Below are 17754 nucleotides of genomic sequence, written 5' to 3'. Positions count from 1 at the left end.
CCCATTTTTATGCAACGTACAAATTGCGGCATTAAAACACTGATAAACAGGCTGGAAGAACAAAGAAAATGAAACATTAGGGGATGCGTTGATACGAGCAATAAGAAAGGCGCCTCACCTCGCAAACTATGTTCTTTGTCGGAACAAAGTTCTTTTGGCCAATATTGTGCAGCCACTGCTTCTTGCTCAAGCTGTCATGCTTTCCTTGTAGTATCATAAAAACTACATAACCATCTTCAGCCTTCTTGCCGCAGTTATATGCGCTACAGCAAGGCATAGGCACAACACAGCAGGAAACACAGCATGCAACGTTCACTCGGCCAAGCCAGCCGCGAGCTAAGGAGAAAAATGGCGCTAACAAAAAAGAAAAACACAAGCAAAACGCAAGGTCCGCGCGTTTCCAAGGGCAACGGCACGGAGACCAATCGTCGTAGCGACACTCTTCTCCTCCGCCTTCACTCGTCTTCGTTTCTCCAGTCTTTCACGCCCCCTCCTCGACCGTGGCGCCGCCTATGCTGCTCGAGCGCAGCAGACGACCTTTCGCCGATTAAATGCACGCATAGCAAGGCAGTGCGCTTTAGGCGTTCGTGTTGGCTTTCCAGCTCCGCGTAACTTCGTATACAGCATAGAATTTCTATTCGGACGGTTATACTAATTCAGTGACGGCAGCTTCTGTTTCATTTTTTGATAACTATTTCTTAAAAAAAGTATCTGAAGGAGTGTTAACGCTGTGCGTTGACGACTGCAAATGTATCGCGTGCCCTACAATTATGTACGCAACATTTGTCCAGCGCGTGTCGCAAGATGCATTGTTGCGAATGTTTGTAAATAACACGTTTACGATAGAATGCCAACATCTTGACTTCCAGCAAGCCTTCGGCAGCTAAAGAATCCGCGCCGCCCTTACAATGTGAATTCGCGGCGCCTATCAGCTATGACGTACAAAGACTGACGAAGATCGCTGCTCTGAAGGTTCGAAAGCGTATTACAAGCTACAGTGCCGCCAACATACGTGCTTGCCAATCTAAGCGCGCGCACATGCTCAGATGTGAGCGCTGGTTCTATTATGTTTCTCGTGTCTCAATGTCGACAGAAATACCGCGGCCGATCATCGAGTCGGGACTCTGCGTACATATTCACTTCAATAAAAAAAAGAAAATAAAATAAGTTTTTAGCATTCGTGCTCGAAGCGGGAGCGCGATAACAATGCTTAACTCAATCTCAAACAAAACCATAGTGGGCTTGAGTAATTTTTTTTCAGGTTAGTGACTTATCACGAATAACACTTCATCGTGCGTTGGTTCGTCCGTTCACGAAGTGACGTACTTGTCGCGAACCGAGTTGCACTGAGGTGCATGCATTGAGGACGGTTGCGCTCCCTTCAAAGTAACATTTGCGAGACATGACTTTATAAAGTCATGATCGCGCAAAGAATCCCCCCGCCATGACGCGGTCGAGATCGCGGCAAGTGAAATGATGTTTTATATAGGTCAAAATGATATGAAACGGCATTCGAGTTGCAAGCTAGCTAACGGTTTATTTTCAGCATAGGTGCATTACAGATTTGCCTTTACAGTCACAAGTCCGTGTGCACCATTTATTGTCTCATTGCGTAATTAAACGCACCAGCCTAAGAGCCAAGCGCGTCTCAATTAGGCATAGTGACTTCAGAAAGTAATAGTGGAATGAACGAGCTAGCGAACTAGACGGGCGCGCGAACTCAACGAACGAGCAAACGACTAAATGAGCGGCTAAACGAGCATGCGAACGAACGAGAAAACGACTAAGCACGAACGACGACTAAACCAGCCAGGGAACGGGCGGGTGACCGCCCGTTTTCTTTGCGAGTGCTCCACCACCGCACCTTAAGCTTCGCACACTTTAAAGCTCACGCGAATTAGCACATACGTCTCAATTACCTATAATGCTGCACGTCGCTCGGTGACAAACGCACCGGGTAACACGGTTTCGGGAGAGCACGCACGCTTTCCATCGGTGCCTCTGTATCGCAAATCCACCGGGCGACCGCCAACAAGGAACACGAACAAATGAGGCAAACAAAGCTATTCTACCTAAAGAAGGCTAGTAAGTGACCACAAAAGGCAGAGAGTTGCTTTCCTAAGAGGAGCTTTCATGATCGAGACTGAAATTCGGTGAAGCCATGCCTTTCTTCCGTAAGTGCGACGGGTTACGTCGCACTTACCGGACGGTATCGCGAAGAGTTTCTTGCCTTTGCTAAAACTATATTGGCATCCGAAGGCGCAGCAGGTCATGGTCGCAGAAAATGACGTGAAGCGACGTCGTACTTGCCACAAAATTTACTTCAAGGCGTTCACAAAATCAAAACAACACAGAATAGGAATGGAAGGAATGGCGCTAACAAGCGCCGCTTTTCGAGCAAAAATGGCACTGAAGCGTGACTGTAAAACGATCGAAGCCGGCGCAAAGGGCCACGTGATGCCATTAGACCAATAGCGACGCGGCGTCGGCTTCGGCCAGAGCGCTCCAGGAGGAGGCGGCATTCTTCAAAGCGTGGCACTACTTTACGAAGTTTAAGGGGGTTTAGTTTCCCGTAGGGAGACGCGCAAGGGGTGAGGAGGTCGCGCGGCGGCGGCAGAGCTCAAAGAGTGGCGGTACTTTCAACTCATCAAGGAACTTTAGATCGACTCAGCCGTCAGCGCCACCGTGTCAGTTCCGCGAAACACCGAGGCGGTCACTGCTACGGGGCATGCTTTTGCAGCGCTTGGTTGAAACGTGTCGGTTCTTCTAAATTGTGATCTTAAGGAAATCGAAGACATCGAGGCCCATTTTGGACCACCGACGTTTGACAAAGGACGCCAGATTTGCGACTACAACCATGTATATCGTGTCAAAGAAATAAAAAGCACGTACATCGCAGCAAAGTGCATAATTTAAATTGTGAGGTTTTAGGTGCCAGAACCACGATCTGATTATGAGGCACGCCGTAGTGGGGGACTCCGGAATAATTTGGACCACCTAGGGTTCTTTATCGTGCACCTAAATATAGGTACACGGGTGTTTTCGCATTTCGCCCCCACCGATATGCGGCCGCTGTGGCCGAGATTTGAACCTGCGACCTCGTGCTTAGCAACCCAACACCCTATAGCCCCTAAGCGACCACCGCAGGTCGCGAAGTGTTTGTCACAACAAAGCAAGCATGCTCACAACGTCGAACTCAAAATTAAGAAATCAATATTTTGTGCCACTTAAGTGAGCAAATACGGCCGTAGACATTTTTCAACTGTCATTTGTTGCTTCATTACTTGGAACGTGCCTCGCACCTCACAATTGTAGAGGTTTGGGCGGATTTGTAGGTAAGTGCTTTTTTGTGCCTCGAGCCTATTCTGATATTGTCGTTCGAGCTCGAATGTGAGAGGTCATCACCGCTGAAACATATGGAGAGCAATCAGATGAGACGTGAAGACTGAACAAATGTGCGCTAGCGTGCACGAGACAAATGCTAATTTGCGAATACTCGTCGTGTGCTGCGGTGCAATCCAACCTTAGTTTTCTTATTGTACGCGCGAAAAAACATCGACATGAATGAGCCCGGTTTCAGCAGTCGCGTCTTGACCTTGGCGCAGAAAGCTGCACGTTGGCTTATTGCACAACAAAAAGCACAGTGCGTACAAAGCTGCAGCACGAAGCGCTTACGAAGCTAGATTTGACACGTAACAACCACTGCACGTTTGTTTTGGAGCGAGACGAGCTAAACAACTACCTAAACCAATTTACAACAGCGGGTATCAGTTCGCGTGTGTTTATGCAGTTGTCACGTTATTGTGCGTTTTTACAGATGCCGCTGCTGGCTCTTTTTTTTTCGTCTTTTTTCATTTACGTCTTAGCTTGTTTAACAGGAATTCGCAAGAGCGACACAAACCGCGACAATCCACTTCAACCGCCGGGTTGCTTCCCACGGTTTTGAAGGGAAGCGGTACAATTTGATGCCGACATCCCCTTCGCGGTTGTGAAAATCCTTAACGCAGCAGTACCTGCACTTGTTCTTTTTGTTCAAACTTCTCACGGAGGAGCTGCCGAGAGGCCGCGGTGTATCCATTGCAAAAAAGTAAAAGAAGGAAAAGGAGCACAGTACGGACAATGGCGAAATGGCGCTGAGGGCCTACTCGCGAGTGCTCACCGCCGCAGCTAGGTGGCGCGACATGTACAACCAAACTTTATTGCAGGGTGCCTACGCATTGTGCCAGCAATTTTTTTCACTTACACGATAAAAACAGCACAAACCAGAGAACACCTGTAGTTTCTGCAATATAGAAAAATTGTGCAGATCCCACGCACTGTGGGAATCAACGTAAGCGAAACTTTCTGTGCTGGTTGCTTTCATTTGAAGCTTCATTTCTTCAATGTTTAGTCTAACATGTGAGCGCCGAGTTGATGCTAAACGTTATCATGCGTGCGCCACTGCCGTTTGTCTGCGTAGTACACAGAACACACAGCGAGACATGTTTGCTTGAGACTCTTTGTGCGCCATATTTAATCTGCTCCGAGAGGGTTGATAATTGTCATTGCTTCACATAGCACATCGCGTCGTGGCAGAAGTATTAAACTTGAATTGGATTAAGGGGCTGCACGTGCCAAAACCACAATCAGACTATGAGGCGCGTCAGAGTGGCAGACTCCAGATTAATTTTGAGACCGTGATGTTCTTTTAACGAGTCCCAAAATCTAGGTGCATGCGAGTTTTCTATTTTGCCCCCGTCGAAATGCAGATGCCGCAGCTGGGATCAAATCCGCAACCTGAAGCAATGCCATAGCCCCAAAGCTACTGCGGTGGGCACAGAAGTGTTGATTTGACGATAGACGGCTTCCATATTGTCACCTGGGCCCTGCAGCGTGCTTTAATTAATGCGGCTCTGTTTCTGCATGCCCTGCGTAATTTGCCTGCTTCACATATTTGTATAGTTTATTTTTCAGAAATAGCAGCAACTTATTGTACTGTGTCTTGAACTTTAGCTTATCCAGTTTCCCCGCAACCACCGTTTCCTTGCCTCATGTCACCTACCCCCCACCCCCCTCCCCTTTCTCCTTGTACGGGAACTGCCTCTTCTCCTCCCTCCTCTACAGTTCTATCTACGTACCCTCTGGACTCCCACGTTAGTAGAAAGGGAAGCGCTGCAGTTTCTACAATGCGTTTGAGGGGGGTCACCGATAATTACTGCTGTTAAGAGGCTAATGTGGTGACGCCCAGGAAGCTCCGGAGGGCATTGTGCACATTTGACACTGAAATGCGGCCATAATGAAGCAGAGTGCCACGGGGATACAATTGGTACAAGGGGCTCTGGGGTATGTGGAAAGGTGCAATGGTTCCAGGACTAACATTTGGAAATGCGGTTGTTTACTTGAAATCAGCGGTGGGGTCCAAACAAGCTTCTCGCGTCACCTTTCCTCTCCGACTCGCTCCTGTTATGTATAGATGCGCTCTGAACAACCCCCCTGATGCTGTGTGCCAGACAGTACCAGTAGCAGCAGTGGGAAAGTTGCAGGGAAGAAGCAATGTCGGTGAAGTAAAAAGATCAAATGTAACTTGCACTCAATTTTAGCCAGCTTCCTGTAGAAGGTGTATGGTTAACATGTAATTAACATCAATGTGGAGAATTTGGTGTCATGGCCCCTTTAAAAAAATACACGAGAGCGCACTTAAAAAGAAAGATCACTTTATTGTTTTCAGCAACCTCCATTGGAAGGCTCTGCCTGCTACAAAATCCACTGTATACCGAACAACCACAGGACAACAGCCAGCAGCAGATCATTTACAAACCCCTGGCTCTAATAACACATCAGGAAGAATAAGAAAGTTATGCACACCAGAACCTACACAGGAGCTGTGATGGTGGTGGTTCAAAGTTTTCATGAGAAATCCGTGTAACACGCGGTAAGAAATTGGAAGGAGACGAAACTACAGGGAAGGTCTTGACGAACAAAACCGTGTGTACAGGTGCGTCCAGTGACTGACCCACATGCCTTGATGCAATGGTGAATTGTGGCCACTGTAGCTGAACACCCAACGGATCATTATGTCATCTGTGGTTTCTGGCCACTCTGCGACACTCACAGAAAATCTGAAGGCATACTAATGAAGAAAAAGCAAAGAATATTGAGCTCTTTCTGTCTCCAAGTTTCTCTCGCATTGAAATTCTGCACTGCAAGGCAGCAGGAATTGCAGGTTTTACCGAGACTACACCTGGACCCTAGTATGTAGCTGCAACAGTTCACGCCAATTGCAAAGTGCACGAGTTTGCAGATACACTTGCTAACTTTCCTCCCTCATCAGTTCACTCGCAATGAGGGCAATCAATAGATGGGCTGACAACATTGAGATGTAGGGACGGTCTTATCAAAGATTAGTGTTTTTCATTAGTTGTTTCACTATGTCAGGCAAGTGTGTCGTACTTTCAATGTCTCATGTCATTAAAGAGAATCATAAAATCAGATGACAATAGTAATTGTTTTCTTTCTGATTCGTAGCTACGCTGAAGCCTTTAAGTGACTTGCACCAATAGGCATTTTTTTAATGCACGCATGCAGGCTCATCAGGCTTACAGGGTCAGCCAGCAAAGTGGGCACAATCAACAAAGCATGGCACTTATTCAATACAAGTCTGGCCAGTTTAGCCCTCTGCATGGCACAGGATGCATCATGTCCAAGCAAGGCCCACATGTTCGCACTGTTCAGACAGCAGTTATAAATAAGTAGTGCAGGTTTCTTGAGAGCACTGTTTGCATCCCCAGCCTACATGACGAGTCAGTGTGACAATGCCAAAATGTACAAAAAGAAGCTCTATACACACAGTCACGTCACATAAAATAAACTCTCTGCTACAGACAACACACAAACACATAATTAAAGCATCTTGTGCAAACAATGAAACGTACTCTGGGGGAAAGAAATGTGTCTATGCATATCCACTTCTTGGCTTGCTCTGACCAAAGAACCTGTGAACTATTAAGTGAGGCGACTACTGGTACCTTATGCAGGACCCAATGCCAGACACAGCTCTGCAAAGCCTCATTCAGGCACACCTGGACAATGCTCGACGCTGGCAGCCACATGAGAAAAGCACCACAGCTAGTGCCTCGGCCACTATTATGTTGTACCCAACGAACACGTTCATGCTATGCAACAGCATCAGGCAGATGCAATGAGCTGAAGAAGTTAAACTACTTTTTGTTGAGAGCAATGAGCAAAACAACCGTTTGCCTGTTATCACCTGTCAGCTCCTCTACTTCTGTAAAGGGGCACATGCATGAAATTGCCTAAGCCAAGAACGTCCATATGCAGTCACTTCAATTACTTGTCGGAATGCTACATGTGCAGCAGCAAAGACAATTTAAAATTTTCAATTACAAATGGCACAATAACAGAAGGAATGAAGAGCGATTGTCCCTAAACCAGTGTGCAGGTTGCCTAGGTAAGTCTAGATATGCAAGACAGGGTGAGGGGAATGGGAAGAAATAATAAATATGTGTAGGAACTCGAAGAACTAGCCAACACTAACACTTGCCATCTCTTATATGCCTCAGAACAGAAACCACATTGCAGCAGTTCCCTATGTGGCTTCTGAAGTCAGAAATGTAGCACATACATAGCAGGCATATACAGCAGGTTATAGTCGAATTACCTATACCAGTACTCTAATAGATGCAGAATTACTTTCATACTTTTGCCTTGATGCTCAGCACCAAAACTACTATGTGACTAAAATAGTGACTGGCCTACAGATGACAATACTTCCTGGTGCTCAATTAAGCTTGAATATGCACACTATGGTCAGTGAATTCGCTTGTAGAAAACATACACACCCATTCATTTGGAAAACAGAAGTAAATCAGACGGTTTTGCTGCAAACAAATGACAGGTAAACTACAATGCAAGCTTTATCACCTTGGAAGGAAGCAGAAGAGGCATCAGAGGCAACACCAGCTTTGATCAAGGCAAGTACTGCCTAAACAGCACTGCAGCTATTTGGGTTGCTCTCGCAGACAAATATCATCCTTACACTTTCACAAGGTGTGCACCAGTACAAGCCCTTTACCATACTATGCTCCATGTCTCGAAAGAAGCACTACCTCATGAAAATCACACAGGTTTATGCGACTAATGGTTTCAGTCTCAAAACAGCATCTTTTTAGCAGTGGTTTAATGATGCCTTCTGTACATGCCCGTCATCGCATGAATAGGTGACGTGTAGAAAGATGTACGTATGCAGTCTACCCTAGCAAGAGACCCCACAAAGTACTCAAGTGTTACAAAGCGAGGCCTCAGGCATTTGCACCTGTGGTTAGCATAAAGGCATAACTGCAGCAAGCAGAGGAAGACTGCTCGTCACACACCTGCTAGTGTCCCATACAAGATAAAGCCACGATGTTGACGCTCTGGCTGCCTCGGAAGACCTGGCAAGAGCCAAAGGCGTGCAGAGATCGTTGTGTCACTCACATGTCAAACTACATCAAGAACCTCTAAATTGGAACCATTCACCACTTCTTATATAACAGACACAAGCTGACCCAACAGAAAAATGCAAACCAATGCCTCAAACCTGTACCATTGAGAGAACAGAATTGAGTTACTTAGGCTAGTGCACATGGTCATAAAGAAGCTATATGCACGTACTTATGAAAACAAAAAACGCATTGTAAATAGGAAACAGTTTAACCTCCTAGCTGCTTTTGCCCGTGATGTACAACATTTGTTCTCATTCTAGCTTTCATGATCATTTGTTATCATTCTAGCTTTCATGAACATGTTTTTCTGAATATACTTTTGGGAGCAACAATGTGAAAATGACACAGTATATTGCAATCTGACAGTAATGTGCAATATCATATTCAATGGTATGCTGCATGCAAGCGTTTGAAATTTCTGCCAAAGCGTTCACTCACACAAAATAAAATTGCTGTTCATGACAATACCTAAAGCAGACAAAGAATGGCCTCAGATACCGAATATGAATGTGACAAACAATGTGCCACTCCTTTTGTTCAATTCACTTACACAACCAAGTCTGCAAGGCTTAGGCTAAACACCAAACACAACTAGTATATGTGTTTCGTGCTTAGAGGGATAAACTTAAGTTTTCAGAGCTTTAACTTGCCTTTTCCCAACTTAAGTTCTTAAAATGAATTCTTAAAGAGGTATGCATGTCTACAGGACTGTAACACTTGTCTAAATATAAGGGCTTACATAGTTTATATTTTAAGCTTTTGTGAATGCTCAAAGTCAAAATAATATTTCCTTTTCAGTACACAGCAAAATTATTTCACATAGCACTTTAATTTTTCCCCTTTCACATTGTGAGTAGTAATTGAAGAACCATTACTTTATGTGGTTACATATGTACAAAAATAAACAATGGCAGAGTTCCAGATGACTGCTACTCATTTTAAATTTCATGCTGCAAAACCAAAGTGGACATGCTTGTACCTGTGCACTTGCTTCCCAATCGATAATTGCTCCAACATATTAAGCTTTCAAAGAGAAAAATGTGAACTCAAATGTCAAGGCAATACAAGTGAGCTGCTTCTAATTTGCCTACAGACAGTGTCCTGCTCCATCTGGATAAGCAAACCAATAGCCACAATTTACACCATATATATATGAAAAGCAGCATCTTTATAACTATAAGGATACAAACAAACCATACTCTCAAATGCAGTCACTCTGCACAATTTTTTCTCAGACTATTCGAGCACACAGGACAATGACTAGCACAGGCACACTCTCACATGTGACGCCAAATTATTAAAGAATATTAAAGAACATCTCTATTTTTAAATGTTATCTATGCGTCAAAGGAGCCCTAGTGGGCTTTAATATTTAAAGAAAGTGCCCATTTGTGAATAAACATCTGCAGGCATGAAGACATGCTCACTTGTGCCATATATGGAGTGCAAAACCAAACACACTAATTAGTGAATACTGGTGATACATTGCTTTGCACCTGCTCACCAATATCTGTTCCAAGAGGTGGCTCTATCTTTTTCTTTTTACAAACACTATGTGTTTTATGCATGAAGACTTAGTGGTGTACAGATGCGACAATTTAAATATCCTGGTCAACATTGAAAATGTTCTCAATCTGCCCATGTCTGCAGCTACCAGCTTCACAAGCCAAACAAAAGTTGATGAAACCTGTAATCACAAGGAACACAGTGACCCAGTGCCATCACACAAACATAAGATTAAAGGCTGTTTGAGGAGCCTGTAAAAGCAATCCCTCATGATGTAAGGTATGGTACAGTGTCAAGCTGGTAACAAATATGTCCAGGTGCATGATCAGGCAAGACAGACAACCACAATAGGAATGCCTAAAGGACACCAATGCTTCAAGAGTAGTTAAAGATGACCAGGCAGTGCAATATTGTAAGAGTAGCCAGCTAGAAATGGCACATGAACTGAAGATATGTGTTTCATGCTTGGCAAACAACACACAAGCTGGACGGTTACACTTCAGCAACTGGACAGAAAAAAAGCGCAGCCTCCTTTACAGCACTTAGTTAAATCTGACAAAGGTGCATATCCACTGCTGTTTGGTGCCCTCCATTCAACACAACAGGGATCAACCGGGGTGAAACAGGTACACATGCAGAGGGTTAATGGCTGGGTAGAACACGGGGAGCTATGACAAAGTGGTTTTCACATGACACACACAATGAAAGGGAATCACTACGAGCAACAGTAGGGTGATGGGTGGTTGGGAAGTATTCCTTTTCATAATCACGCATTAGCTTTAAATAACAAGCCATGAAATGCCTTCAATACAATTTACTCAAAATAAGGTAGCACTTTGTATTAACCAATTGCATTTTCAAAATTCAGCAAAAAAAAAAAAGAAACACTTCAAGGAATAAAAAAAAATTCTCAGCAATAACGCTGTAATGCACTTATTACCATCACCGAGAAAGAAACTACACATGTGCAGCAAAATGTAATGCCTAGGGCCAGTTTTGCATGAACTGAAGTTAAAATGGCACAGCGCACCAATTATTGGCTTGTCTTGTCCCAAAAAACAAGAATAGTAGTAAACTATTTATTACTACAAACCACATGTGAAGGCAAATGAAAGTGTTGGCAAACATATATGGCTTAAGTATACCACTTCACTATGTGGATACCATGACGAAATTGAAAAAGTTAATGAAAGCCTCACCTAAGCTAGCACCACATTGGAAAAGCAGCAACTATACAAAAATGACTAAGTGCTAAACAAAGTATTGAAAGAAAGAAGTGAATAGACAAAACAAGTTAAAGAGCCACAGATCGTAGTCATATACATCCACTGGGTACATTAAATTTCGTTTTTACAAGCCCCCATAGCCCAGCTTCTAATATCTTTCTTCCACATAACCTACTTGAAGCAAGTTTCAAAACTGTGAAGATTGCCGAAAAAAATTAAAGCAGAAGCAGAGGAAAAGGTTTAGATTTATTCATGAGCCTATTCCTACTTTGATAATGCAGGCATGCATATTTAAATTAAATATGCTGGTGCATTGCCAATGTAAGTCATTGAACTTAATAGAAGCCCCCACGTACAATCCTGAATACAGTAAGATTAAAGCAGGTGGTTTGTGAAGCCGGAAGGTGATGTTTTGGTATACATATGTTGATTTCATGCTGTGGCCACAGCTTTCCTAAAGTAGTAATAACTTATTCGATATCTATGCTCAATGCTCAGAGTCCTGACTGCAAGCTACATGCCACTGGCATTTACAAAAGTTCCCTGCTCAAAAACTTTCTAAATTTCCAGCACTTGTTGAAATAAGTTTGTCTGCAACAATGAGAAAAAAGAAAAAATGAAACTGCATCCACAAAGCTCTAATTAAGGTTTGCTTGTCTGTTTGCAATACTTTGCAAGTAACATACCAAAGCAAACAATAGTGATCACTTTGTGGATGTGAATATGGCTGATTTACAATAAACAAACAAAAAACTCTCTACACACACACAAAAAAAAGCAGAGAACAATGCTGCCTCGGACAAACACTGAACACAAGTCAAATGTGATACATGAATGTAACTGTCATTTGAAAACAATTTAGGAGGCTTGCCTTTTCACTTCTGTATAATGAAAAGCTGAAATAATAAAAAATGCAAGAGTCAGGCAATAAAAAGCAGCAGGCTTTGCCACAATTAAAAAGTAAACAGACACTAGAGAAAACCAAACTTAGTATTATTACTTAAACACAAAGGTCCCCCCAGTACATATCATCAAATGTTAAACTAAGAATGCCGTCCTCGTACGTGTTGCCCTCTTAAGCCCAGTAAAGCATTAATTTTCATCTGAAGAGCTGGTATATGCTTTATTGACTGCCATTCAAATAAGGTCTAAGGCAGCTTTCTTTGGTTAGCTATAAGAAACTCACTCCATCTTTATCACTTTTAATAAAGCAAAACAACTCCATATCCTTTTTCTAAATAATATATACCACACCTCGAATACAATAAGTGTGCACTTGTTCAATAAACACACATGCCTGGCAGTGCACGAAACCTGTCAGTGCTCTTTCTGGTGAAGGAAGAAAGCTTTAGCGCTTTGCTATTGCAAACACCTGCATGCACTCATGCAGTACCTCTCATGTAAACACAGTGAAACACGGGCACAGAATTTTGTGTTCCTTGGAGGAGGAACTCCAAGCAAAAAATAATTCAGCATGCTTGATTCCATGTATTGACATGAGAAGACTATCATGGTTTCGCTACGGTAAGGTCATGACCCCTGTCCTCTTCAATGACAGTGAAAAAAGAATGTCAACATTAGGTCTGATTTTAAAAACTGGGTCCACCAACATATCTTTAAATATGCACCAAGGTTTTTTCCACATCGTACTTATTAAAGTGTAGCAGCTGTGATGGGCTCCAACATTTGAAGATGTGTTAATTATGAAAGGTCAATTCCTACATGCCTACTTAATGGCTGCAACTATATGTTAAGATGTTTCCAGCAAGAGTCTTGCAATCAGAAATGCACACATATAATAAGTTCAGCTGCATAAGTGCTCAGCAAAGTGTGCTTTGGCATACCTGCTATTCATTGCAGTAATACAGGTACTCATTGTTCTTTTAAATAGGAGTAGCCAGCAACATGTTTCAAATTACAATGGACATGTGGTACAATGCTTAAATTTTCATGCCCTAACTGCTTTCCACTTCCCGCTTTCAGAAACTAGGTACAATTACTCCCATGCCTGAAAACACTTAGACCTTCCTTTTTCAATGGATAAGAACCAAATGAATGCAAAATCCAATAACCTAAACTAATGGTGTTTTTTAGTGATACCAACAGCATGCTGTTTACAAATTTTTTTTTTTAAAGTGAACAAGCCGTTTACATGTTGGTTCAAGACATTAGGGAAACTTTTTATATGACACAGCTGAGAAAATTCAACACATTAAAATGCATTTCCCAACTACAGAACATTTTAACATAACTGGCACTTAGAAAAAACTTGGTTGTTAAAAATAGTTTAAATATTGTCAGGTTAGGGTGCGGGGAGCAATTTTATTTTAATTTTTGGTGCACTAAGGTTTTGCAGTCATAGAACTATTAACCCATGTATTCTAAGCAAGGAATGTGTCCCGTGATTCTTAAATACGGATGAATAATAGTTGGAAATAGCTAAAGCTCTCTTCAACACAAGAGAAGCATGACATTGGTGGTAAAAGCAACAAGTCCAAAAAATTATTCGTTGTAGTGAGAGATGCAAGATATCCCTGCCACAGTAACAGAAAATTTAGTGATATGAACTCTCCCATCGCACTTAGTAATGTGTGCCCTACACTGAAATGCAAGAAAATAAGCCATGCAACACAACATACCAAGATATGTGAAAGATTTACAATGACCTAGATGTAAAAAAATATATATGACAATGACATTTGGGTTAACGGCTACTAAGCGGGTAGCCTTTAGAATTATTTATGCAAGCTAAGTGGCACATGTCACATTCTGACCATCAAAGAAGAATAACTCTTTTCAGGCAAATAAATAATATTCAACACACTCAGCACTGTGGTAAAGCATACTTAAATATGCCAACAAGTAAGTTTTAAAGCAAGGAATGAAACATACAGAGAGCACAGTAGCTACAGCAGCACAGAAGGCACCCCAAGCGCTCCACCCTGCTTCAATATTTCTCGATGTCATTGCCACAAAGTCGCAGTGTCCTCTCCATCATATGTGCCAGATGAAAACCACAAGGTAACGTCACAGCAAAAACGGTGTTGAGCGATCACTCTGTGATGCAACTCGTTTCAGCACTGTGCCCTGCCGAATCTGATCCATTAGTGACTCTCGGCATGCAGTCAGGTCAACAGAACCACGAGCTGCTAGCCAGCTCTGAACTCGAGCAGCTCGCCCACCATTTTGTCTTGAACCAAACTCAACGTCTGGCTGTAGGGAGCCACGGCGTGTTGTGACAACCGATGTCTGGGGAAGTATTCCAGTAGTGGACTGAACTGCTTGCAAGTTATGCATCTGGGCAGGTGTCGCTGTGTACACATACTGTACTGGTGCTGGAACTGTTGTCTGCCCTGTAGAGAAGGTTGTCATTTGTTGCGTGTACTGCGACACCTGCTTTGCAGATGGAGCTTGTTGTTGAACTGGCTGCAGTGACGCTCTTCGCTGCTCTGCGAGACGAGCATTCAGGTTGCTAAGAAACTGTCGTCGCTCTGCTGAGTTGTTTTTCTTATCACCAGATGGCACTGGGCCCACAGACCTGCTCCGGCGGTTTTCTCCCGAGGAATCCGCTGTTCCACCAGCAACACTGTTTCGTGGGTCTCTCCTGAGCTCTCGCTTGAGAAGTGTTTGCTCCAAGTTGGCTCGAAAGAAATCCATCTCTGGAGGCACCTTTCCAGTTTTTATTGCAGCATCTGCACCAAGCCGAGTGCAGGTTGCAGACGATGATTCACAAAATGAACTTTTACGGACAGCTGTCTTCGTTTCACAAATGGCTGTTGCTTCAGATGTTGAGAATTTGGCATTAAGGCTTTGAATAAGAGCATCACGTTCACTGTGTCCGATTGTGTGAGCACGCAGAAGCTTTTTCTCATGTTGTGCTTGCTTTCTGAAAGTACATGCAGCTTCACTTTCTGTATCGAGTGATAGTTCATTTTCTAGTGATTCAAGGAATGGCGGCGGAGCCGGAAAAGGCTTTGAATCACTTTCTGGGTCAAAATAGGACATATCTGGTGGATCTGGTAGTGGAAGGCCACAACCATCTTCGGTGTGACTTGATGGAAGTGAGAATCGAAGACCGGCCTGTTCTAGCGGACTTGGTTTCGAGAAACGGGCATTAAGTGCTTGTATCAACTTAGCCCTGCTTGTAGAGCCGTCGTCATCACCAACGAACTGGCCTCCACGATCCACAGTGGCTTGCTCTTGAAAGTGTTGTGAGCTTGGAGATGAAGGTGAACAACCATGAGCACTTGAAATTGAAGGGGTCCGTCGCACAGGGGGAGGTGGTGGTGGCTGTGAGCCTCGTCGAAAGCTTGACTTGGCAGGGAGTGTTGAAGACTTGGACAGCCCTGCAAATTTAACGATTAGCTCTTTTAAATTCTTAGTCATAGGAGACATAAGACCTAAGTTTTAAACAATGCAGATTTCAGTTGCAACAAAGTCATATCTTTTTTTTACTGCAAGATTTATTATTGAAAAGTACTATGTTACCACCAAGTTACACATATATTTTCAACATACCCGAATTCGTATTTTCTGGCCCTGCAAGAAATATAAACTGGTATTTTACCATGGCCACTATATTAGCTAAGTGGCCATTAATGCCGGTGAATCGCCGGGCCCAACAACAAGGGCTTTATTTTTAAAGTCAGCGATTCACCGGGTTAGAGGCTGGAGGTATACAATATGCTCGATAAAAGATGTCAACAGATGGCACTGCTTGCCCATGACAGTGGAGGTTAGATTTCTTTAATTTTTATTATTCAGTATTTAGCAGAAGTTTACGCAGCGCACTTGAGTGGCAAAAGTATAATTGGTAAGGAGAACCCCATTGGGTGCGCAACATTTGGTAGCCAATGTAACAATGAAGGCATAAATAAACTAAAAATCAAATCTACATGTACTCAGTCGCCATGCAAGCCTACAAGGAACACATATTGCTAACTGCACAGTGGGCTCCTTATTTTAAATTTATCATCTGCTATTCTATTTGTAAATTTATTATGGCTACTCATACATAACTTGAGCTAGTAATAAAGGAAACTGCTTGCTTTCCACAACTGTTGCAATAATCAGTACTATTACCAATATCAACAAAGCACAGGAGAGCTATGTCTAACCATTCCTTCATGTAATGTACCTGGGCAAGAATGCTATAAATCCAGATAATGAAAAAATTGTGCGGAAACCAGCAACAATGACTGTCATTGTGAGCACACAGCTGAACACATTTAGAAAGTTATTCACTTCGTTAAAGGAATAGTGCACTTGAAAGTGCATAGGTATTTGTTGTATTGAGGATACTTAGGTAGTGTTCGTAGTTTCACTGCACAATGCCGTAGAGAACTGAGCCTTAGCCAACACAGCTGTAATGGTAGTATAGGAGGCTATAAATATAAGCAAATTTGTTATGTGTGTGTTGTCTCCAGCATCACGAGTGCCAGCACAATAGACGGCTGCCATCCTCCTTTCCCATAGCAGCCGCAGAGGGAGAGGGCTGTCCTTCCCGAGTGCTCCACCACAGCCATCTAAACCTTCGCGTGTCCCAAAGCTCTTGCACAACAGCATGTGCATCTCAAACAGCTATAATAGTCAGTGTCAGGCAACGAACATGCCTCACAACTTGGTCACGCAAGGACACACGCCATTTGCATTGGTGCCTTTGTATTGGCAGTGAAAGTCCAACCACCAATGACCACCAATTACAAAAATAGGCAAAAGAACCAAAGAAAGCTATTCACTTAAAAGTTTTACCTAACATAAAGCCAACTTGGGCAAGAAAATGTTTGATTATATTTATTCTGCATTTAAGCTCCCAAGCAAGCAGGCAGAAGCTGACTTTCAAAGTATAGAGCCTCCTGGAGATTTTGATGGCCCATGGGTGACTAGAGACAGAGAAACATGAATTAATTTGATAGACGCACTTCACATTGACGCTAATGTGCAATCATGCAATGGGTGTGATCACAAGAGATTGGTATGCTGGCTTGACAGTTGCAGTCTAACCACGCCAAGTCATTGGCAAAGACACACGTTTGTCCCGAATGTGTCGTTTCAAGTTGCTCTTGCCAAGTAACTGTATTTACTCAAATATAGGCCAATATTTTTTGAAAAAAAAAAAATAAAGTACGAAAGCAGGGGGTCAGCTTAGATTAGAGTATGTAGTTTGGCCGCAACCTTCACATGCGTGTAGCCAATTCGTAGTCACAGACGTGCAGTGGCATATGCGTGCACCATTTTGTTTTCTGGAAGTGATCATTCAGAGCAATAGTCTCAATTTTTTGCAAGTGTCGCGCTGTAGCCTCGTGCCAGCCAATGAAACAGCACCCACCAAGCGGTGTCACTACACCGCTTGGGAAAGGTCATTTCACACATCGAGAAAATGTCCAACCTCGAAAATGTCCAACGCATGCACGAGACCCAAACTACGTTTGGGTTTTGCTTCGGGCATGCTATATCACTGATTTAGCAGCAGCCCCAAACAGTGCTCCAACAGCTTTGAGGCAACAAACATGCCGGCACCCATTGAAGCGACGGCTTTAACC

The 17754-nt window shown here is 43.2% G+C and overlaps 2 protein-coding genes across 4 annotated transcripts in view; both read right to left on the bottom strand.

Annotated features, from left to right (window-relative positions):
* Positions 1 to 17754, bottom strand: part of LOC139052469 (U-scoloptoxin(01)-Cw1a-like) — a 328466-nt gene that overhangs the window by 267805 nt on the left and 42907 nt on the right. The window lies entirely within an intron of this gene.
* Positions 5677 to 17754, bottom strand: part of LOC139052458 (protein MTSS 1-like) — a 118777-nt gene continuing 106699 nt past the window's right edge. For 2 of the 3 annotated variants that reach the window (XM_070529575.1, XM_070529582.1), the window contains exon 16: positions 5677 to 15558. In XM_070529575.1, coding sequence (XP_070385676.1) covers positions 14240 to 15558 — 1319 coding nt within the window. In that variant the 3' untranslated portion in view covers positions 5677 to 14239. The remainder of the gene's footprint in view (positions 15559 to 17754) is intronic. The other variant, XR_011509918.1, reaches the window with a different exon arrangement.

The sequence above is a fragment of the Dermacentor albipictus genome, chromosome 1 (genome assembly GCF_038994185.2).
Source record: "Dermacentor albipictus isolate Rhodes 1998 colony chromosome 1, USDA_Dalb.pri_finalv2, whole genome shotgun sequence".
In the NCBI taxonomy this organism is placed as follows: Eukaryota; Metazoa; Arthropoda; class Arachnida; order Ixodida; family Ixodidae; genus Dermacentor; species Dermacentor albipictus.
This window is presented reverse-complemented; position numbering and strand designations above follow the sequence as displayed.